Source organism: Peromyscus californicus, unplaced genomic scaffold (assembly GCF_007827085.1).
Source record: "Peromyscus californicus insignis strain IS unplaced genomic scaffold, ASM782708v3 Scaffold_15__1_contigs__length_86483966, whole genome shotgun sequence".
In the NCBI taxonomy this organism is placed as follows: Eukaryota; Metazoa; Chordata; class Mammalia; order Rodentia; family Cricetidae; genus Peromyscus; species Peromyscus californicus.
The window spans coordinates 20,736,141-20,760,233 of NW_026294447.1; the positions used below are offsets into that span (position 1 = coordinate 20,736,141).

General features: G+C 41.1%; 1 protein-coding gene across 1 annotated transcript in view; it reads left to right on the top strand.

The window, feature by feature from the left end:
* Scfd1 (sec1 family domain containing 1) overlaps positions 1-15,908 on the top strand; it is an 80,805-nt gene extending 64,897 nt beyond the window's left edge. Inside the window, exons 20-25 of the mRNA XM_052738486.1 lie at positions 1,799-1,852; positions 5,507-5,559; positions 7,383-7,416; positions 7,996-8,061; positions 11,324-11,392; positions 15,709-15,908. Coding sequence (XP_052594446.1) covers positions 1,799-1,852; positions 5,507-5,559; positions 7,383-7,416; positions 7,996-8,061; positions 11,324-11,392; positions 15,709-15,732 — 300 coding nt within the window. The 3' untranslated portion in view covers positions 15,733-15,908. The remainder of the gene's footprint in view (positions 1-1,798; positions 1,853-5,506; positions 5,560-7,382; positions 7,417-7,995; positions 8,062-11,323; positions 11,393-15,708) is intronic.
* The last annotated feature ends 8,185 nt before the right edge of the window (positions 15,909-24,093 follow it).

Consider the following 24,093-nt stretch of genomic DNA (forward strand, 5'->3'; position numbering starts at 1 on the left):
CCTTTCCAGTGACTAAAACATAAAACCAGTCTTAGGAAATAGATTTCCATATATATATATATCTTCTGATAAATTTCTGCTTTGTAAATGATTTCTACTTCATTTAGAAACAGATTTTAGAAATTATGAGTGGGACTCTGTCTCTCAAGTCTACGTCTGTGTTAGCCTTCTGCTTTAAAAAAAAAGAAAGAAAGAAAGGAAGAAAGAAAGAAAGAAAGAAAAAAAATCAGTTGCCAACCAACACAGTAGTCTTTTCTGCCAGGCGTGCTAGCCCAGGCCTTTATCCTAGCACTGGGAGACAGAAGCAAGTAGAACTCTGTATTTTCCAGACCACCCAGAAAATTTCCATACATAGCAAGTCCCAGGTCAGCCAGGGCTACATAGTGAAACCCTTTCTCAAAAAAAATAAAAAATATAGTGTTTTCCATTTTGTTTCTAAACAGCAATGTCTGAGAATACAGAGAAATGTGCTTAGAACATTTTCACTTAATTACTTTCGTCTGTACTTTTTTCAGTGAGGTTTACAAACTGTGACAAGTGTTCTTTACACATTCTCCTTGCTGTGGTCTGAGCGGCTACAGTCCAGTCTTTCTTTCTTTCTTTCTTTCTTTTTTCTTTTCTTTTTTTTTTTTTTTTTTGAGACAGAACCTCCCTGACTGTCCTGGAACTCACTCTGTAGACCAGGCTGGCCTGGAACTCTAAGTGCCGAGATTAAAGGTGTGCAGCACCACACCCAGCCAATCCAGTGTTTCATTCAGTAAAAGTTTGTCCTAGCTTGGCTCAGCTGTCATTTAACACAGCCTGGAGTCTTCAGGAGTCTCAGTTGAGACATTGTCTGGGTCAGATTGGTCTGTGGCCATGTCTGTGAGGAACTATCTGATTCATGTGGGAGGGTCAGGCTTACTGTGGATAGTACCCTCCATCTGTAAATACTGACCGATTCTTTTCCTCGGATATAGAGACCATGGAAAACACTTTTGCTAGGAGAGATTTTTCTCAAGTTATAACATTCGTGTTGGCAAACATGTCTTCATTTGCAGCATGGCTATCAAATCCAGAATGAAATTTAATTACACCCTTCCTAAAAGTCTCTTATGGTACAAGAAGATTCATCATAAAATACAGCTTAAATGCCCAAATTTCTACTTATTTTCAGAGTTAAAAGAAAACTCCTGATTTGTTACATACATTTTTCCTTATTGTTTTCTGCACTGTATGCCTCTCGCTGTGCATTCACATTCAGAAAGCTGAGTGAGAGTTGAGTGTGAAGTGAGAAGGGAATAGACAGTCTTCAGCTTTAGAAAACTCTTAGGAAGCCTTTGTAGGATTTCCTTGCCCCAAGGTTGTTTATCTTATTTATTATTACATATGTGTTTGAGTATTGAGCACGCCACAGCATGTGTAGAGGTCACAAGACTAAAAGGATCTCTTCTACAGAATTGTATTCTTCAGTGGGAACTTTGAGTGCTGAGGTTATTTACATCTGTAACATCTAACTATGCACATAAACTTAGGATGTGTTTAACTGAAAGGTAAGCATGTTTAACTATATAGAGTGGTACATATATTTTGGGGCTGGAGAGATGGCTCAGCAGTTAAAAGCACTAACTGCTCTTCTAGAGGACCCATGCTCAATTCCCAGCACCCACATGGTGGCTCACAACTGTGTAACTCCTGTTTTGGGGAGATCTGACACCCTCATACAGACATAAAATACAAATAAATAAATTATTTAAAAAACTATAGAGTGATCAAGTTGTCATTCCAGTATTTAACAAAACACTAATGTCTTCCACAGAATCTACCCGTTACTCGAATTTTAGACAATCTCATGGAGATGAAGTCGAATCCTGTAAGTAGCAATTACATTATATAAATTCTTGGATGTATCAAACCAACTGAAAGGTGCTAATCCAGATGGACTCAGTTGTGCTCCTGATTACTACCGAGTATGTGAGAGAAAAAGTCCATATTCTCAGTGGCACCTTTTAGCCATTATCACAGATACATAGAATTAGGTTTTTCTTGGCTGCTACAACCATTCTGACTTGGTCTCATCTGAACTAAATATATACTAAATGTTACATGTTTTAATGTTAATACATCCTAAAGAACACATTTCTGTAAGTGAAAAAGAACCAGTGACCATCAGTCTGTATAATGTAAAGAGAAACAGACCAATTTAAGGAAAGTAAATTAAGAGAGAAATACATAGTAAAACTTCTGAGTATTTCAGATGGCACTAAATTCCTTTGGGCCAAACAAGCAAATCAAAACCAATTGTTGGCTGAATACACACTAGATAGTTAGCATTTGCCTGACAGAGTTGTCCGAACTGTCTGCCCATCGGCCGCTCCCAGAGGTGACTGAAAGCCGTCAGCGTGGTTCAGCAGTGGCAGCCAAGGAGGCGGTGGTTTTCACAGGAGTCAGTGCAGAACGGCATCGCATCGTCACCACTCCTATTGAGGCCACTCTGTGATAGACCTGGCAGTAAGGCTGAGGATTTCAGACCTGAAAAAAAATGAAAACAATATTGAGACCACTGTGACTCTTTTAGTAATTGTTAAAACATGGTTATGGAAATTAGCAAAAACAATTTTTAAATTCACTCATGTGGAAACTAAAACACCAGAAAATGTGCAGCTGCTATTGTGAAAGTTTTGGAGAAATTATATGCTATGATAAACGAATGTGTATAGAGGGAAGTGAAATACAATGCAGTTGTAATCGACTGTCATAGTCTCCTGATCTAAGAGGCCCTTAAGAAGAGGTGTGCATTTATGACCAGTGGTCCTAGAAAATACTCCATTATGGGCAGTGGACACCTGAAAGATGTCCCAAGCATACTAAAGGTCAGCATACAAATGAATGCAAAAATCCAGATGACAAAGACATACAGGGTTAAGGCCACTTAGGGTGATTTGATGTTCTGTGTAGACCAGTAACTCTAATAGCAGGTACATGTATGTATGTGCCAGGAACCACTCAGCAAACTTACCTTATAACATTTAATCCTCAGTTAAACCACCTAAGAAAAGTGCTATTTTTATTATTCTCATTTTATAGATAAGGAAAAGGAAACACGATGAGATCATTTACTTGCTAGGGTTTATACAGCTGATAAATAGCAATTTGGGGGTTTCCTGAGGGCAGAAATTCTACTATTATGCTGTGTTGGTTAGAGTGGGAACCATGTGCCTTCACAGACTCAACTATAGAAGTCATTGCAGGTCATTTAACAGCGGAAGAAAGGTGACCAGGAGCTGGGTGGCTGCTTCATGCCGCAGAGTTGAATCCAGTCCTGCTCCTTCTGCTCCTCCAACTGCTCTTGTGTAGTTGGAGTTTTCTCTCCAGGTCCGCCAAGCCCCGGCAGTCCGACAGCCCACTTATAAAATAAACACACAGACGCTTATATTATTTACAAACTGTATGGCCGTGGCAGGCTTTTTGCTAACTGTTCTTATATCTTAAATTAACCCATTTCTATAAATCTATACCTTGCCATGTGGCTCGAGGCTTACCAGCATCTTCACATGCTGCTTGTCCTGGCCACGGCTGGCAATGTCTCCTCCTTCCCTTCCTGTTCCCTTAATTCTCCTCTCTCCTTGTCCCGCCTATACTTCCTGTCTGGTTACTGGCCAATCAGTGTTTTATTTATTAACATATTTGCCATACAGAACATCCCACAGCACTCCTGCTTGCAGCCATCCCTCCCACGTGCTGTATAATAAGCACATGGATAGCTAAATTTGAGTGACTCTCAGTCAGATGTTTCTCTGAGCCGTGCAAGTTCGTTTATCAATACTATTGGATTTATAATTAAAAGCATTATAATTACAGATCGATCTTTTATTTAGAAGAGGCTTTTTTTTCTGTTTTGAAAGCATTTCATCATCGATGAATCTGCTATGTAAGGTAACTGTCTGCACTCCTATTCCTTCTTGTTCGTAGATGAACAAGGTGATTTGGAGACACTGAGGAAATAAGTGAAATTAGTAAGTTAGACCTGGCAGGTAATAGTGAATGAATGACTGTAGCATCTCACCTCGGATGCTTTAAAAGACTAGAGCCTGGACTGGGCATGTAGCTCAGCTGGCAGAGTGCTTGCCTAGCATGGACAGGCCCTGGGTTGATCTCCAGGACCACATGAACCTACATAGTGACAGGTGCCTGTATTCCCAGCACTCGGAAGGTAGGAGCAGGCAAATTTCTAGTTTGAGGTCATCTTTGCAAAGACAGTTGGGGGCCAGGCTAGACTATATAAGACCCCCTCCCATTCTACATTTTATTTTGTATGTGCACACACATGCAATGGTACATATATATTGTGGAGGCTCTCTCCTTCCATCAGATGCGTCCTGGGGATCAAATGCAGGTCATCAAGCTTATGGCAGTGTGACTTGCTGGTCCCTTATTAAGTGTTCTCCTTTGTGTTAATTAAGGTGTGATCTCAGAGAGGCTTCGTCTTGTCTAGAAAGTCCAGCTGGGAGGGGTTTCTCAGGGAAGTGTTGGAGGATTCTGGCTACTCTGGGGTGCTGTGTTGATTTAGAGTACTGACCACCGGGTATAGGACTGAATATTGGAGGATTCTGGCTACACTGGGGTGCTGTGTTGATGACCACCGGGTACAGGACTGAGTATTGGCAGCAGGTGTACTTTAGTCGTTTACCAGGTTTGGGGGCAGGCCCTGATGTCCAGTTGGTTCTGCTATGGCAGTTTAAAGACAGAGATCAGGAAGTAGTTATATCTTGGAATAGTGGAGCTGTACTTCACAATTCCTTAATAGCAAGACACTTCCAATTTAGTATAAAGTTCTGCAACCTGTGGAGTCAGAGAAACTTGGAAAGCTAAAGGAATGTGGGTGACTGAGTCTGAGGCAAACCTCTCCTGGACTAAATTGAGGCTCTTTTCAGTTTTTATTGATCCTATTTTATGTTAACATTCATGTATATATCAAAGAAATCCTAATGCATTAGATGGTGAAATGTTGGCTACATAGACAGTTGATGTCCACTTTATTTAAATTTTTAATTCTAAATTCTAAAATTGATCTGGTTCCGAAACTTGCATATAAAAGACTGAGCCTCTTATATGTGTTCTGTATCCTCAGTAAAGTTATGGACACAGAAAGACAAAGTCATAAACAAAAACCTTGGGCATTAAAATTACACACGTAGGTGGTTCACATCCTAGAGTTCCTGTTTTTATTATTAAATATGTGACCTTAGAAAAGTCACATGAGCTCCTATTTTCCCAGCTTGCCCCTCTAAAACTGTGGAATTATAATAGGAACTGCAGTAGATTGAGGATTAGGGCATGGTTTCGTGTAATGCACTGAAAATACAGCTTATTAACACATAGTAACGTCTGGTTACAGATGAGAGACAGTCATTACACATTCTGTGAAACTGGAAGATTTGTTACAATAAAATACTGTGCCAAACTCTGACCTTCTAAACAGAAATCCCATGGTTATGGCAGTGTGTTTTATTTTTGTTTTTAATAGGAAACAGATGATTATAGATATTTTGATCCCAAAATGCTGCGGAGCAATGACAGGTAAGGAGGGAGCTTTTCTCCTGGGTGGTGTTTGTGGTCGGTTCCCTTGGGGAATGAAATAATGCTGTATTGTAAGACAGCCTGCTTTCACTAAAAGTCTAATTGTGGGAGACCAGTTAAAAGGTGTGTATTTTAATCTCCTTCAGAGCTAATCACTGGTAATTCTGATTAGTATCTTGTTATTTTCCCTTAGTGTATACAGAGAAATAAATTTAGCTGTTTACTATTTGTGAAATGGTGTTCTCATAAACAGAGTGGGGGACTTAGAGAAAGTGTTTTAAAATGAATATAGTTATTGGACTAAGTGAAGAGAAAATAACTGTGTTGGAAACAGTTGTTTAAGGTGGTGGTTTATTATGGCTGTGAAATCCATGTCCATGAGAAACATTTCTATAAAGGTATTTTATGGCAACAAAGCCACTCACTGTATAGTTTCTGCGTTTTATGAAAGACACAGTATGGTAATTTACCTTGGTTATGTTACTTTTTAAGAGTTAATTCAGGGTAGAATGAAAAATAACCTAAAAGACAGATAACATAGAAGGAAATAACTGGATGTCCCTAGCACTAAAACTCTGGGAGCAAGTTTCTTGCCTGTTCCTGATGTTAAAAGCTTTAGTACTTTGTATTTGCCCTTGTCCCAAGCATTCAGATCTTTGTGGGTTGTCAGAACCAATGATCTAGCTGCTAGATTATTAGGTAATTCAAGTGTTGCTCTTTTTCCTGAACTTAGCACAAGTGCTCTTACGTAGGAACTGCTAATAATAACTGTCACTGGCAGGAGAGAAATCTGACAGCAAATTATAGAACAGAGGAATGGGGACTGACCACCAGTGGGACAGGGTTTTCTTTCAGGAGTGATAAGAATGTTAGATTGGAGAGTGATGTTGGTACATGTACTAAAACCCATGAGCTTTGCTTCAAAAGAGGTCTGTCTTAGGAATTCTTCCTTGTGCTTGGCTAAGCAGGAGCCATAGAAGCTGAGGAGTGTTTCATCCTAGATGTAGCATGTGATAACGAGAAGGAATGTTATATTGCTAAAACAAACAGGCTCACAGCGTTCTTTTTGCAGTCTTTTCCTGAGCTATCCTATCCCAAACCATGGTTATTAGTAACTTGTGGTAAAGCGCTTTTTAAGTCTCCTGTCTGCCTCAGAGGAACTGTTGAGAATTCAGATCAGGTGGACATCTCGCCATCTCTGTGGAGCATGGACTGTTTAACCAGGCTGTAGACGTGAGAAAAGATGGCAGAGATAGCTCAACTAACCAGTCCACATCGAGGAGGCGTAAGCTCTCCTTACCGCACTGGACACTCCTGTGAATCGACATCTGACATGTGAATGCTGGGAAAGATGTTGAGGGAGGATTTCTGAGGTGCCAGTGAAGGGTTTTTACAATCTGTGATGTGTGATAAGTAAGAAGCTAGAGCAGAGTGTAGATGTCTCCTCCCATTTCCCTTCCATCCTGAAGAAGAGGCCCACAGCTATGTGATTGTTAGAGCCTGGAGAAAATGTAACTCGTGACCTGCTTTATTGCTTCACCTGTTTCCAGTTTCCTTCCCTTCACATAGAGATTATTGATCAGCCTTCTAGAATACATGTCAAAGTGTCAGTAGGCCGTCCCATTCCCTTTTAGACATTGAGATATCTGCCTTCTAGCTCCTTCCTCTACAAAACTGAAGAACCCCTGCTTCCCAAGAAGGTGGACCTGGAGTACCTTCTTAATGCTGCGCACAAGTGCACATGAACATGTATTTCCCATCCCCGTCTTACCTGTCATAGAAGCCAGCGATGAAATTTTCAGTGCCGTTTCTCTTTATTGCAGCTCAGTTCCTAGGAACAAAAGTCCATTCCAAGAGGTAAGTTTTATGTAAAGTTTCTCTGCTCCTAGAAAGATAATTTGACAGTAGTCCTGAGGCAGAACAAGTTTGTCGTAAGCGTAGCTCGCATGTGATCAGTGAACAGCCATTGAGGTAAATTCAACTATGCACACCCAAGAGACTGCCTTCAAGTCCTCAGCACCTATATTGCTCTGGCTTTCTTCAGCTTAAGAATGACAGAAAGGGGTCTTTTGGATTGCAATGAGGATTTTACATGTGGGATTTCAGCGTTTGTGAAGATGTGACTATATGTTCATTTGAATGCAGACACGTCTCATCTTGAGTGACATGTTGAAGTTGCACATTGGGTTTTCCAGTGTTCCTGACTATAGCAAATAGTAAAGATTCAGAACTACCCTTCAGTGAAAGCTCTGCGCTCATTTGCTCCTACTAGATTGGATAATGCAATTAGACTCTGACAGAGCACTGGGTTTACGAGTGGAGCCTTCCGCAGTCTGGTCTCAGTCTCAGGACAGGCCCCAGACTAAAAACCATGCTGCTTAAAAAGTAAAATGCTTTTAACTGTGTTTTCACCATTCTCCTTCGTTTGCATTTTAGGCCATTGTCTTTGTGGTAGGAGGAGGCAACTATATTGAATATCAGAATCTTGTTGACTACATCAAGGTACAGTTGGGTCGTCTCACTCTGTCACTTGGTGGTGTCATTTTCATTGTCCAGCACCTGTCCTGACCTCTGTACAACTACTTTCCAAGAGGTGGTTTTTAAGTTCTGTGTGTAGGCAAGACACAGTGGCCCAGGCCTGGAATCCAGGAGGATCACTTGAGCCCAGGAGTCCGGGCTAGTCAAGGCCACATGGCAAGATCCCATCTCTTACAACAATAATAAAAATCAAAATGCTGTATACAGAGAAAATTACCGATTTGATTGTTTTCCTATCATACTCATTTTTCTACTGAAATTGTACTGGACTAGAAAATAATACATCATATTGATATTTAGTATTTGGGTGCTCTCTTGTTACGCTTTAACTGTTTACAGATCTCAAGCTCCTCTTCCGAGTCTTGTCTCCCTTGAGATAATTTATAGAACTCATTTACCTGACTAATACATGCTTTACATTTCAATCGAATTAACTTAAATCAGCCACATACTTCTAAAAAGCATTTAAGGTAGCAAATTAGAAATGATGGAATTCTACTTAAGCCATGAGTGACAGAAAACTAAGCAGGAAGCCTAATTTGACAAAAAAAAAAAAAAAAAAAAAAAAAAAAAACCAACTATAGGCTGGAGAATTAGCTATTGTTATATAATAAAATGACATTTTATAATTACTCCGTTATTGTTGAGGTATGATCGGTCATTCTTTATGTCCTCATTACAATGGCATTAATGGAAACTATGGTATAACCAGGAACATATAACTCCCAGGAATCTCACTGGATAGATTGTCTTCTATTATGAGCACTAATGTATTTTTAAGAATCAGACAGGGGTCCCTAGTCTTGCACAAGAAAGGACTTTATTTTACATGCACACGTACATGCAGGCTCAAGGACAGGTTTGTACTGGAATATTTGGTAAGCTAAATTTTTTAAAATCACCTGGTTCGTCAGCTAATGCAGATGATTAGTGTTTGCTGCTCACTGTCTTCCTGCTATGTAGCTGTTGTAAAAGACTTAAGAACATGGAGCTGCATCACTTGAGAACGCTGAGCCTGGCTGGGCAGAGGGGAGGGAGGTAGAGCAGGCATCAGCTGGCCTGCTGCAGCCCTGTCCAGACCTGAATGAAGTGGTCGGATCCAAACAGATCAGGGCAGCCCACACTGATATGCCAGCATTGCCTGCTAGGAACTGGAAAGACTCATGGTTTGTGACGGATTTCTGTCACAGTCTCTTGGTTTCTGCTATTGAACCACAAATAAAACCTGATTTTGTCTACATGACCAGAAAGAAATAAGTGCCTTCCACATGAATAAGACCAGGGTTCTTCCTAATCAAGCACGTGTGGAGTATTTCTTGGTGAATGAGATGTGTCCTGTACTCCTGGGATGATATTTTGACCGATTATCTGCCCTGCTATTGGTGGCTCTTGTAGGTTTATTCTGTATGGCATCAAGAACCCAGCCATATGACCATCCCTCCCCCTTTTTTTTTTTTTTTTTTTTTTTGGTTTTTCGAGACAGGGTTTCTCTGTGTAGCTTTGCGCCTTTCCTGGAACTCGCTTTGGAGACCAGGCTGGCCTCGAACTCACAGAGATCCTCCTGGCTCTGCCTCCCGAGTGCTGGGATTAAAGGCGTGCGCCACCACCGCCCGGCCCTCCCCCTTTTTAATGTAACTAAGCTGCTGCTCTTGTTCTATTTGTTCCCAGAGATGGACCAACTAGGACTGGGGTGTGCTTGTGTTTCATTTTTTATTTATTTTTACGGGTGTGGACGTTTGCCTGCGTGTATGTCTGTGCACCACACTTGTACAGTGCCTGCCGAGGCCAAAACAAGCAACAGAGCCCCTGGCACTGGAGTTACAAATGGTGCTGGGAACCAAACCCAGGTCCTCTGCAAGAGCAGCAAGTGCTCTTAACTACGGGTCCATTTCTCTAGTCCCAAGGACTGGGCTTCTGGTTGGTTGATTGGTTGTTTGGTTTTTATTAATTTATTTGCTTTAAAATGGGGCCTCACTCTGTAGCTCAAGCTGAACTAGAATTCAAGCCAGTCCTCCTGGCTCAGCCTCACAAGTGCTCTGCTTACAGCCTGCCACCACACCCTGCTTTTAAGTCATTGGTTGAGCCAATGTTTATTCTGTTTACACATCACAGGAAAATTACTTCCTCTTATGCATGAAGCCACCATCTTGTTTCTTGATGGATTAGCAAATGTAATTTGATAGAAATTTTGCACATTGTAAGCTCAGCTTGATGATGATATACTAAAGAATATGGGCATAAAGAACCTCACCAGGTGTGGTTGTGAAGACTACAACCCCAGCTCTCAGGAGGCTAGGGCAGGAGGATAGAGCATTCAAGGCCAGCCTGGGCTAAAATAACAAGATCCTGTCTCAGAAGAAAAATAAATAAGTAATGAAATATTTGCCTGAATTCTCTAGTAGAGAAATTTTGTGTTTGCTTCCTAATACTCTGTCAACTTCAGAAATAAAATTCAGGGTTACAGTATAGAATGGGCTGCATTAACAATACTGTATTACACAGTGAGACTATATGGAATGGGCTGCATTAACAATACTGTATTAGACAATGGGACTGAAAATACAAGCCACATCATCTTACTTTCAACATCAAAATTCTCTTAGTATTTTCTTCAGGGAGCACAGATCATACCTTGAAACAGTATTCATCTAAGATTGTATAGACAGCTGTTGGTCTATGAAAGATAACAATATCAGCATGCCATAATACACTACTTTTGGTTCATCTAAGATTGTATAGACAGCTGTTGGTCCTATGAAAGATAACAATATCAGCATGCCATAATATACTACTTTTTGAAGGAAGAAAAAAGCATGCTTGTGCCCATTTCACCACTTTATTCCTGTTTGTTTAGGCAGTGTAGGGGACACACACACACACACACACACACACACACACACACACACACACACACACACGGACACATACTTTAAATCTAACACCACCACTGGGCGAAAGACTTTCAAGAATAGCCCTCTCAGCCGGGTGGTGATGGCGCACGCCTTTAATCCCAGCGCTCAGGAGGCAGAGCCAAGCGGAACTCTGAGTTCTAGTCTACAGAGTAAGGTCAGGACAGGAACCAAAACTACACGGAGAAACCCTGTCTCGAAAAAAAAAAAAAGAATAGCCCTCTCCCCAGAACACCCAGCAGGCTTTTTTTCCCTGAGAATGCATGTACTGTCTCTTGTTCACAGTTATATCTGAATTCTGTGTCTGCTTTTTACAGGCAAAGCAAGGCAAGCATATTTTATATGGCTGCAGTGAGCTTTTTAATGCCACACAGTTCATAAAGCAGGTAACGTGTGCCTTTTTAGTTTGTTTCTCTTAACCTAACACCAGTGGATGCTGGGTCTCTCCCCTTTGAAAACTGTCACTTACTCAACTGAATTTAAATCAGCTTAAACCTCCTCTAGCTGTAAGTTTCACCAGGGATCCAAAGACAATTCTGGTAAGTAACATTAAAAAAGGTTAATAATCCCAACTCTTTTGAAGTATCCAGTAGGCCAGATTGAATTTAGCATTTCCTATATGTTGTCCAGATGTCTGGCATTGCCAGACATCAGTTCCTTTGTTGATCAACAGCATATGCTCAGTTGGTATAATTATGTTCACTTTGAAAGTTAATGGCAGCTCTAGCTGAGAGTGCCCGTTTCCATATAGTCCTTTGAGCATCATTCCCACTAATGTTCTCAGTAATTATATTGATTTTAGCTTTAATTGATTGGTATGCCCATAGCCTGATCAATAATGTCTATGTGTCAGCTTTTGGGGTTATAGGTAAAGGAGATGCAGCTTCCCGCTATCACCCTCAGCCCCCTGGAGTTTCCCTATGATTTTAGAAATGAACTCAGGCCAAGCCAGGATTCATGGCTTTGATGATGAAAAGAACTTGAGGACTAAGGAGCCTGTGAAGCAAGAGTTGGAGATTGTGTGACAGATATTTACAGCAGGGAAACGTGGTCAGACAAAGAAGTGTTCAGAGTAGAGGGGGCACCCCTGGGAATGTGGGTGTCGCATGTCAGAGATGAGTCTCAGCAAGTCACAGAGCAAGGTGTGGCATTTTTTCTAACGAAATGCTTGATTCTCTGAGAATTTCCTGCGTGTGTGCATGCACTTTGGTCATGTCCGACAGTACCCCTACCCTTGTGGCTTTCACATTCTTAACCTGAGTGGAAGTTTTCCAACACACAGAAAGTTGAAGAGAGTTTGCAGTTTAGGTAACCAAGGAGACTCAGTTGGGTTATCTTTTCAACAAACCAGCTGTTGTCATGTTCTCAGTTCTTTTTCTTGTCTCGTTGGATTTTAGTCTCTAATGTTTTGTTTAACTGCTTTAATTTTGTTCTTCTCCTGGCCTTCCTAAACCGGAAGTCTAAGTTCAGTTCTAATCTAAAACTCAGTATTTAAACTGTAAGGTGTAAATGCCCGCACCTGGGTCAGCTTCAGTCAGTAAACGTGTCTGGGCTTTTATTAAGTTTGAAATGTTCTGTAATTTACGTTGTGATTTATTTTGTAGCCCAAATACTGTAGGTCTGTTATTTAAACATCCTGATGTTTCTATGATGTTTCTATATGTATCAGTTACCTTGTAGTCATAGAACATACTCACCTGAGTTAATGGACTACAGGTCCTTTTATGGTCCCACATATGGTCTGTCATGCTGTTTTCCACGTGTACTGTAAAAGAATGAGCTTGGTCAGGGTAGCACTGCTCAGGTTCTGTGTTGTTTAGTTGTTTTTCCCTGTCCTCCCCATCATGTGATGAGAGGTATTCAGATTGCTAACTCAGAACCGAATGTGGTGGCCCTTGCCTAGTATGCCAGCCCTCCAGAGCAGATGAGTTTGAGCTGTGTAGTGGGATCCTGTCTCCAAAAAAATGCTAATTAGAATTATTGAATTCTCTTTCTCCTTTTAGCTCTATCAATGGCTGCATCGGGTTTTGTTTTGTTTTTGTTTTTGAGGCAGGGTCTTATGTAGCCCAGGTTAGCCTTGGACTCAGTTTTCTTTCTCCTCTTCTTTTGGGACTCTATTTAGTGCTAGAAAATTCCTGTTGCCTAGTGACGCTGGTGTAAGCAGACTTACTGTACTGCTAGCCACAGAGAAGTGTAGCACATACAGTTTGCATGGCAGTTAATAATGATAGTAAATGCTCAACTCAAGTGCAGCTCAAGCAGCGAATGCTTTAAAAGTCTGCAGCTAATCTCCTGAGCTTTCACGTACTGGGCCCCTGGTCCCCAGTCCTGTGAGCTCCATGCGTGGTGACTGCCCGATAAAGATCTACCACGTGTAATCTTGTTTGTGTGGATACAGGCGTACAACTGTAATTCAGTGTGAAGATTAGTGTAAAGGTTACTTTGGCATCTATGCGCTTGTGAGGCCAGAGGCCGGCATCAGTGTCTTCCTCATTAACTCACCTAGTGCCTTTGGGCCGAGCTCTTTGATGCAGTCCAGCGGTTGCTGATGCACTGGACTGGCTGGTCAGTGAGACGCAATAGTGCTGAGAGGATTGATGCGGGCCACCACACTCAGCTCTTCCAGTGCGCGGAGGATCTGAACTCGGGTCAGTCCTAATGTTTGAGCCGTCGTCTCACAGCGAGCACGTCACTGACTGAGCCGTCTCACCAGCCTCACTTCTTACCTTTTACAGTATGTGTTTACTGTGCTTAGGCGTTGTTACAACTGCAGACAGTATAGAGCAACTTCTTGATTAGCTGTACAGTCTTGGAGCGATAGTATTTCATTTATAACGTAGGTGTGGAGGAGGCTGAGACCATGTAGGTTTCTCTGAGTACACTCCGGGGTTTCCTTGATGCTGAAATCACCTTACTGTTGCATTTCACAGTGTGTCTGGGCATGAAGTGAGTGCGTGTTGTATATGTTGGCCCATAAATTGCTAAGGATTCTGTTTCTCAGAGTGAACCATTTGTTTTCTCTCTCCCCATTTTAATAAATCTTTCTTCTATTTCTAGTCTCTTTAAATAAAGTAGTTAGCAGTGCCAGAATTCCCATTTGAATTTTTTTCTTCTTTTTTAGTTCTCTGCTAATATTTTTTTTTCACTCTTTGTGAGCATATCTTTTTTTTACTTCACCAATGGTAATTATTGATACTTTTTTTGTTGTTGTTGTTTGTTTTTTTCAAGACAGGGTTTCTCTGTGTAGTTTTTTGGTGCCTGTCCTGGAACTCACTCTGTAGACCAGGCTGGCCTTGAACTCAGGGATCCACCTGCCTCTGCCTCCCGAGTGCTGGGATTAAAGGCGTGCGCCACCACTGCCTGGCTAATTATTGATGTATTTAAGAACCTTGTTAATTGAAAATTGTGGGTTGTTAGAGCATGTTGAATTTTCCTGTTATTTTTTTTAATTGCCTTACTTCCTGAGCATCATAGATTTGTGTTTTGATGAATGAATGAATGAATGCCATTTCTCTAAAGAGTCCAGACTTAGGGATTTGTTAAGCAGTTATTTGGTTGGACTCAAACTTTGTCATTTCCCCTTTCGCTCTCTCTTTCCTCCCTTACCTCTCCCGTGTATCCCAACCCCACCCTCTTGGCTCTTTCTCAGACTCATGGCCTTTGACCTATTGTTGCTCCATACATACATACATACTCACTCTCATTCTCTCTCTTGTGATGGTTCAGTCCGTATGATGTTACTTGTATGTTTATGATTTCAGAGCTCAATGAGATTTCCCCCATAAATTGTTTCTTCAGTAGCAGCTCAAATCTCAGTCTCTCCCATTCAGGAGAAATTGATGGTTTTGTGGTAGGTTCAGGAAAAGTGTACACACACGCTGCTCTCTCAGGTTCGTGTGCACACGCTGCTCTCAGGTTCGTGCACATGCTGCTCTCTCAGGTTCGTGTACACACACGCTGCTCTCTCAGGTTCGTGCACATGCTGCTCTCTCAGGTTCGTGTACACACACGCTGCTCTCTCAGGTTCGTGTACACACACGCTGCTCTCTCAGGTTCGTGTACACACGCTGTTCTCTCAGGTTCGTGTGCACACACTCTGTTCTCTCAGGTTTCTTCCTCACTTGTTGCCCTGTACACTCTGCTCGGAGTCTTCAGGCAGGATAATCAGTTGCAGGACTTCTGTCAGAGGTCTGCCTGCCTTGTGCAGCACCAGCTATGGCCTACTTTCAAACCAAGAGCCACAAAACCAGGGAGTCACCTAAAGTTTCCCTCCTCGGCTTAAGTCACCTGTAGAACCTTCTCGTCTCAAAATGTTCCCCACGGCCTCTGGGGAGTTGACCTGTGTGGATTTGCTAAAGACTTCACACTGTTGCCTGTGGATAGTTGCTCTAATAGGAGTTTATCTAGCCTTCTCAAACTGAAAGTGGGTTTGTTTGCTGCCTCTAGTGATCTTTTAGGAATATGAAAGCATGTGGCGCACTGTTAGCACTGACATTTCTCTTTATAGTTTCATACTGAGTTTGATATCAATCACTTGTACTGTTTACATTTCTGTGCCACGACAGTGTAACATTTGAAAAGCATATGTTAAATTAGGTTGTTGAAATTTACTGTTATAGGAATATGTAGTAAGTAGGAAACCTAAGTTTTTGTGATTCAAAAATGGAAAATTACATGTATAATTTTTTTTCTTTCATTTTAGCTGTCACAGCTTGGACAAAAATAACACAGAAGAACCGTCATGGGGTAATCAGTTTGGATAGATGTAAAAGGAGCCAGATGTGTCCTCCTCCATAGCAATGCCCTAACAGTGCAACCTGACAGAATCATTAATTTTTAAATAAATTCTATATACTTCATATACTATATACTGATTAAAATAATAAACCATTTCAGAAGTAACTTGGCTTATTCTTGTTTGACAAATGAAAATGTACATGGGAAACAAGGAAAGCCCTATGGACAGATCCTAAAATAAGGTAGGGTATCAGTTGAAGTTGGTGCAAGTTCATGTTGTTACACACTCCAGTGTTACTTGAGGAATCCCCCTACTTACATTTTCATTATAACACTGTCTTCTCCAGTGGTTTCCCACACTGCTTCTGAATTTTTAGGTGGAAGTTTTAAAACCACTTTAATATATCTTCTTCCTCTGGCATACCTATTTACATTGTCAGTAAAGACTGCTATTTATAGAGTGTAGATAGGGCAACATGTGATTTGCAATGGACAAATCTAAAACATTCATTCCTGGGAGTTCTGAGTAGGGAGTAGAAAGGTGCAGCACCAGCAGAGAAAGATGATTACTCTTCACTGTTACTCACTTTAAATCAGACACTAGGAATCGGGGCACTGAGGTTTGATTGTACCAATAGTTATAGTCTGAAGTAAGACCTATGTAATGAAACACCCATTTCAGGAGGAAAAGGCACAGCAGAAGTGTCTGCAGAACAGGCACAAAGTTTGAAAGTGTGTATTAATAAACTTTCTGCACTCAATTACTGAATAAGAAATTCTTCAATGCATCTACAATACATTTTAAAATGCTGATCTTGCCATGAAGCCATTGGATAAATAAAATCATTTGTAGCCTTTTCATATCACCATCTACATTAGGAACTGATGACTAATAGTTCAAAATACTGTGTTAGAAATTAGAGGCATAACTTCCAACTCATTATGAGAAAACTTTGAAGTGAATGGCTGCAGAACACCACACACTAAAATGCACTGTTACAAGTAAAGAGCTCAAGTCTTCTATAGTTCAGAAGCACAGTTAAAATGAGCAGGAAACTGCCTGATACTGTCCATCATGAATTAGAGAAATAAAAATTTAATGACAAAAAAGGACCAGAGAGATGCCTTAGCGGATGAGGTACCGCCGCCAAACCTGATGGTCTGAATTAGATCCCAAGGAGCCACATAGTGAAGGAGAGAACTGATTTCCAAAGCTGTCTTCTGACCTCCATGTGCATACACAACACATTTTTTTAATGTAAAAATGTTTGAATATGGAAAAAAAGGAAGTGCTAAGACAGAATCGGTGACCGAGTGCTGTGTGCCGAATTCTGTCCTCTCAGAATTCACATGTGAGCACTGACCCACAATGAGACTAAGACACGACCCTAGTGGGGTATAATGATTGTGTTTAAATTAACTTAAAAGAATGAGACACTGTATAATTTTTAAAAATCAGATACTGATCCTCTAGGGCCAGTATCATAACAAGAAACACCATCTCTCCCTCATCCGCAGTGAGGCTTCACCAGAGGCCAGCCCCGGTGACACTTTGGTCTTGAAATGTAAGAAAATATCTATTAGAACAATCAAGTGTGCTATTTTGTGAAGGTAAATGAACTGGCTGATGCAGGAAAGCACAAACCTATGGCAAACCTGATGGGAATAATGTGAGAAGACACAAAAGCTGGTGTCAGGGTAAAAAGAGGCATCAGCCCTAGGACCACAGATGCTAAGGAAGTACAGGGAAGCCTGTGCTCTATGCCAGATTTGGACGGCAGCCTCCAAATCTATCCAGCATAGATCATTTTTAAACTGAACAGAACACATGGAACAGCTGCCTTTAAGATACCGGAAATTAACAAATCTTGTCGACCCTGCAGAGAGAAAATAGGGAGATTTAGGAGATCGCCCCACTTCTGTGTCAGAGGACAGCGTAGCTAGAAATCATTAGTCTTTCTTACTGAGGCCATTCTGGGAGTCAAGAGAAACGGGGATGGCCATACCACTCATAGCAGAGAGGAGAGCTGCACAACTCGGACCCGCAGAAGGACCTCTTACTCAACAGAGGACTTTGTCTGTCAGGGAAGAAGAAAAGAACTTGAGTCCTCTACAAGAACAGCACACTCCCGGCTGAGCTATCTATCTCCCCAGCCTACATAAACATTTTTCAAGAATATTTACTAAAATATACCACATTCTGGGACTTTCAATGTGTTTTTTTTTTTTTTTTACTTATTGAAATTTTAAAATAAATCAACTATAGAAATCTAAAGCAATTTTTACACGTTAGTTCCCCAGAAGACAGGCCCAGACAAGGACCGGAGTCAGTTTAGGGACTTGGTCAGCACCTGTGGGAGAAGGGTGGGGTGCAAGAGGAAGGTAGGTGGCCATCTGAGGCACAGCAGACACTTCCAAATTAAGTTTTCCTTATGTAATGTGACCTTTTTTCACAGCCCTTCACAAGTAGTCCCTGATACAGTGTTCGATTGCTTTTGGCTTGGGGTGGTTCCCTGAAGGGAAATTGGCCAGTGTTATATTGCAGAAGTTGTGATCCAACATGCATGAAGTGGGGAGGGAAAGGAATTGCCTACAAGTGGGTGAAGTTGCAGAGAGCATGACATCAGCATCATCTCACCTTGTCTACACCAAAGCCACACCATGTCCTACCTAAAGCAAGTAAAGCAGGGCTTCCAGAGAAAATGATTGGAGACTTGCCAACCAAAGGGTTCAGCTACTGAGGAGCTAAACCATGCCCCCATCTCCTCAGTAATGGAGAAGTTCACACAGCTAGCATTTGCTCAGAAAATGTTTATTAGGTAAAAACTACACCAAAGGTATAGGGGATAACCATTCCAAAGTAAGTTGGAAGGAAGTAGCTTTACCAAAAAAGTGTATAACATATTTTCAAACCTGCAACCACCCACAGGTCCCTTCCACAGACTTCCAACCTCCCACTTGGTACCCAGACTTCTCACATCCTCTTCCAGGATCTAACTGAGTGTGGTCCCCTGATCTCCCTAACCACACCTTATCCTCAACCTGCCAAATCTAGCCTGGGTTTCACAACCAGTGTGCCTGTCTAGTCTGGCCTTCCCTGCCTGCACCACAAAGAGCTCTATGCTTGGGTTAGGATCCTCCCTGCCTAACCCCCAAAGCAAAGGACAGTCCCCTCCATGCTATATCCAACGTTTCCACCCAGCCAGATCTACCCCTACATTCCAAGCTTAGATCAGGAGGCACATCCTATACATCCAGTAGCCTCTGTCCACATGACTATTCCGCCCAAGCCATTTCTAACCTCTAGACTCCACTGGCCACACATCCCCTCTTCTTAAGCTGCTCTGTCTATAACAAACTCAGCACTAACAAAAGAAGTTGGCATTCTCAGATCCCATCACAAAAATTCTGAAAGCTCCAGCCAGTATCATCTCTCTAAAACCTACCAATCCTGTAGACACGAATGCCAAAGATAATTACTGAGATTAATTCCAGAACACAGAATTTAAAAGAACAATCATAAACCTCATCAAAAAACTCATGGAATTTAAGTAAAACACAAGCAGCTCAATGAAATTAAGGAGAAAGAGCTTTAAGGCGAATAAATGCCTTAGTGATGCTCAAGAAAAGATGAGGGTGTTTTTAAAGCAATGAAAAACACAAATAAGGCTGCTAGAAATGACTGAAACAATCCAACACTTGAGAATAGGATTCAGACAGGAGGTGAAAACACTGAAGAGTTGAGCTGAAATGAAGATGGAATTGAAACCCCAGTAGCTCAACTAGAAAACTCAAAAGTCTTGTGAGTATGCTGCAGGCCGCAGGAATATATTATAAGAACTCAGCTGGTTATGGCAAAGTCACTACCTGGAGGAATCAGGGAATTCCTCCAGAGGAAGCCAAATCCCAAGGAGTTTTTGGTGTTACTTGGCTTGTTATATATCAGCTGTCTTCTGTTATGAAAATCATGTGTGCCTTCATAGTTTTCCCAATTGACTTTTCCCTAAGAAGGGCTAACAGTGTGGACTGATCACTCTCTGGACATACACATTCCAACCTCAGGAAAGGCTTTCTCTGGAATCAGATATCTCCCTTGGCCACTTTCAAGGACTAGCAGTAATAACAGTCCACATGCAAGTCTCCTGATTTAAGGTAAATTCCACAAGGAGACACCACCTAGGTCAGGTGGACGTTAATTGGAAAGGAAAATTGAGACTTCGTCAATTAGCAGGAATAGACCCAGCAGAAATTGTCGTACCTTTAACTAAGGAGGACATTGAAAAATTATGGACAGAAAGTGAACCTTGGCAAAGAGCTTGCAGTAATTTTTTGGGAGAAATTAACAACGAATATCCCAAAAGCGATAGAATTGATCTTATAGAGCTGATTGGATCTTGCCTCGAATTGTACAGGAAAAACCCATATCTGGAGTTCGTACATTTTATACAGATGCCAACAAACAAGGAAAGGCAGGTTACAAATCAGAAAATTTAAGTAAAGTGGTTCAAAGTCCTTATAATTCAGTTCAAAAATCAGAATTGTATGCTATTCTGTTGGTATTAATGGATTTTTCAGAACCTCTCAGCATAGTAACTGACTCTCAGTATGCTGAAAGAGTAGTATTACATATTGAAACTGCAGAATTTATCCCTGATGCTTCAGAATTAACTTCACTATTTATTCAATTACAAGATACAATTAGGAAAAGGAGTCATCCTTTATATATAACTCACATTCAATCCCATACTGGTCTGCCAGGCCCTCTAGCACAAGGTAATGATGAGATTGATAAATTATTGATAGGAAATGTGCTGGAGGCCTCAGAATTTCATAAAAAACATGTCAATAGTAAAGGTTTAAAAAAGGATTTTTCCATAACCTGGCAACAAGCCAAAGAAATAGTAAAGAAATATCTTACTTGTTCCTTCTACAATCAAACGCCATTACCAGCAGGATGTAACCCAAAAGGTACTCAAAGGAATGAAATTCAGCTCAGACTCTCCTTTCTTACAGCCTTACTAACTTTATAGACGGATAACTCCTTACCTAACCACTTCTAGAAATATGTAAAACCTTCTGTGCTGACAGCTATGCTCAGCCCAAACCCCAGTTCAAGCCTCCCTGTAATTATCATCATTGGCAGCATCCAGCCAGGTCCATCCCCAGATGGAGGAAAGTACCTTATCAAAGATACCTCCGTACTTTCTAAGAACAGACTTAAGCATCCAGGCTACCCATTTGAGAAGGCCTGGCGAATATGCCAATTAAGCTTTACTTCCTCCTTTCCCAAACCTTACCTCTGGTTCCAGATCTCCCTTTAACTATCACCAGAGGCATCTAGCTGTACACAGGTTGCCTAGTGACTGAGCACACTTTCCCCCACCCTGCAGAAAAATGGCAGATAACTTGGACAGATAGGAGCCACAGGAAAAAAGAAGACAGTTTTATCTTCTCCCATTGACCTAGCAACTTATAGCTTCTTAACATTTTCTACTAATCATGTTTAAGACTATAGTTGAGCACATAAGATCCCTCTTCTTAGATATTACCTGAATTCAGCCTTTAGTTAATTCATTTCCCCGTTGGTCACTTCCCTTTGGGGTTGCAAATGATAATTAACTGTTATTACCTCCCTATGTGATTCTTATCACCCCTCCGTTTGACCCTGGAAGCCTGGCTTTATATACCAGGACTTCCAGGGCATGGGGAGACAGAGAAGAGAAAAGAGAATGGAAGAACTAGACAGGTAAGAACTTGAGAGGAACAAACTGAGATGGGGAAGAATTAGATTGAAGGGCTAGAGGAGAGCACCAAAGGAATGAGATGGAAATGAGGAAGAGTCAGATGGGGAAGTACTAGCTGAGTAAGAACAAGATGAAAAGGACCTAGATGAGGCAGAGTTAAGATGAGAGAATTAAGATAGAACTTAGAGGAAGCAGTAGATAAATATAGAGAGAAATCAGCCAAGAAAGGAGCTAGACATGAGAACAGAACTGAAGCTGGGTATAAAGGATGTTATGCCAGAGGAATTAAAGCAAGTGGACTATAGAGCTCAGTGTGCTGAGATTCTGTTTCCTGAAAATAGTCCTCGCCGTTAGTAGTTCTCTCTCCTGAGCCCCTGGGATGTATAATATTAAGGCTGGTCCCTCTAATATTATACAAGATGAGTAGAGTGAGTCTAGCAGAAGACAGAATATCAGGACCCAAAGATAAAGTAGAGGATCTAGAACAAATAAGAAATATTTAAAACACACACACACAAAGGAAAACAGGAAACATGGGATGTCGTGAAGGAAAACAAACCTTTGAGTTATAGACATAGATGAAAAAGAAGAATCAATGTTACAGACCAGATCTTCTACAAGAAAACTTCCCCAGACTAAGGAAAGACACCCACATACAAATACAAGAAGCACACAGAACACCACATAGACAAGATCAGAAAAGAAGAATACTCATGGCATATCACAGTTAAAACACTAAGTATACATAACAACATGAAAGCAGCAAGAGAAAAAAAACACAAGTCAAATATAAATGAAAATTCATCATAATAACAGCTGATTTCTCAATGAAAACTTTGAAAGCCAGAAGAGTCTGGGGCAGTGGATTCTAAGTCCTAAAATACTGTGACAGCCAACCTAGAAATATACCCAGCAAAACTATGTGCCTTAACTGAGGGAGAGACAAAAACTTTCCATGACATAAACAGCCCAAAAGAATTATATCCAACAAACCAAACTAAAGAAAATACAGGAACCTTTTTTGACTGAAGAAAGAAATGAGAGCACAGTGGAGAAATGGTGGAAAGAAATCTGAAGCCATAAAAATACCATTAAGAACAAACAAGAACACCAAAAAAAAAAAATCAATAATATGATGACCACAATTAACACACACATTTCAATTTTAACTTTAAATATCAATGGCCTTAATTTTCTAATCAAAAGATACCGACTGTATGAATCCAGAAACAAAAATCCATCTACGTGCTGCCCACAAGAAGCACACATCTTAGGTTTTTTGTTTTATTTATTTATTTATTTATTTATTTATTTATTTATTTATTTATTTATTTATTTTGGTTTTTCGAGACAGGGTTTCTCTGTGTAGCTTTGCACCTTTCCTGGATCTCGATCCGTAGCCCAGGCTGGCCTCAAACTCACAAAGATCAGCCTGCCTCTGCCTCCCGAGTGCTGGGATTAAAGGCGTGCGCCACCACCGCCCGGCCATGCATCTTAGTTTTAAAGATAGGCACCGCCTTAGAGTAAAAGGATGGACAAAAGTACTCCAATCAAATGAGACCAGGGAGCCAGAAGGTGTCGCTATCCTAATGAATGACAAAACAGACTTCAAACTAAAATTTAACCTGGAGAAATAAAGAGGGACACTTCATTCTACTCAAGAGAACAGTTAACCAAGAAGACATTAGCTTCCAAAACATAAGGACACCAAACTCTGGGGTGTCCAATTTTACAATAAAATAAATCAACTACCGGATTTAAAGACAGATTAACATCAATCCATTAATAGTAGGTGATTTCACTACATATAGCCCATTGCTGTTACCTTTGCTACCCCCGCCCCCAGAGGTGGAAGGTAAGTCTCCATTGCTGAAGACACCATGTACTTCAGACTCCAGAGACCCCTGAGCTGGAACTAACTGGAATGCCTCCTCCCTAAGGACTAGTTTTGATGGTACCAGAAGGCACTGTGCATGCTTCCAAAGTGGAGGAAAATCAACAATCCTACCCAGCTGTGCCACCTGTGAGCACATTAGTGATCAGCTTATGGGTGCCGCAGCAGCGGTGCACTCCCTTGGAGTTAACCAACCGCTCTCTAATTGGACTTAAGACCTGCTCAACAAAAAGGAAACCATGCCTGTTACTGGAAAACCAGCTAACTATTCAGTACTAGTGAAGTGGATATTGGAGGAGACTGTAACCACTACTAAACCAGCAAAATCCCTCACATCAGAGCTGGAGAAATAGATTAGTGGTTTAGAGCACTGGCTGCCCTTCCAAAGATCCCAGGTTCAATTCCCAGCACTGACATGATAGCTCACAACTGTCTGTAACTCCAGTTCCAGGGGATCTGACACTCTCATACAGACACACATGCAGGCAAAATATCAATGCACACAATAAATAAATAAAATTTTAAAATCCCTAACATCAATCTGAACATTTCTCCTTACACCCCTCATCAAGGGAACTTCTCTTGGCAACAGATGGAGACCAGTACAGAAAACCACAACCAATCAAAATACAGAGTTGTGGAGCCCAGTCCCAGTGGACCCATGTACAAGACAATCCCAGACTTAAGGCTCAGGGAACATTGCAGAAGAGAG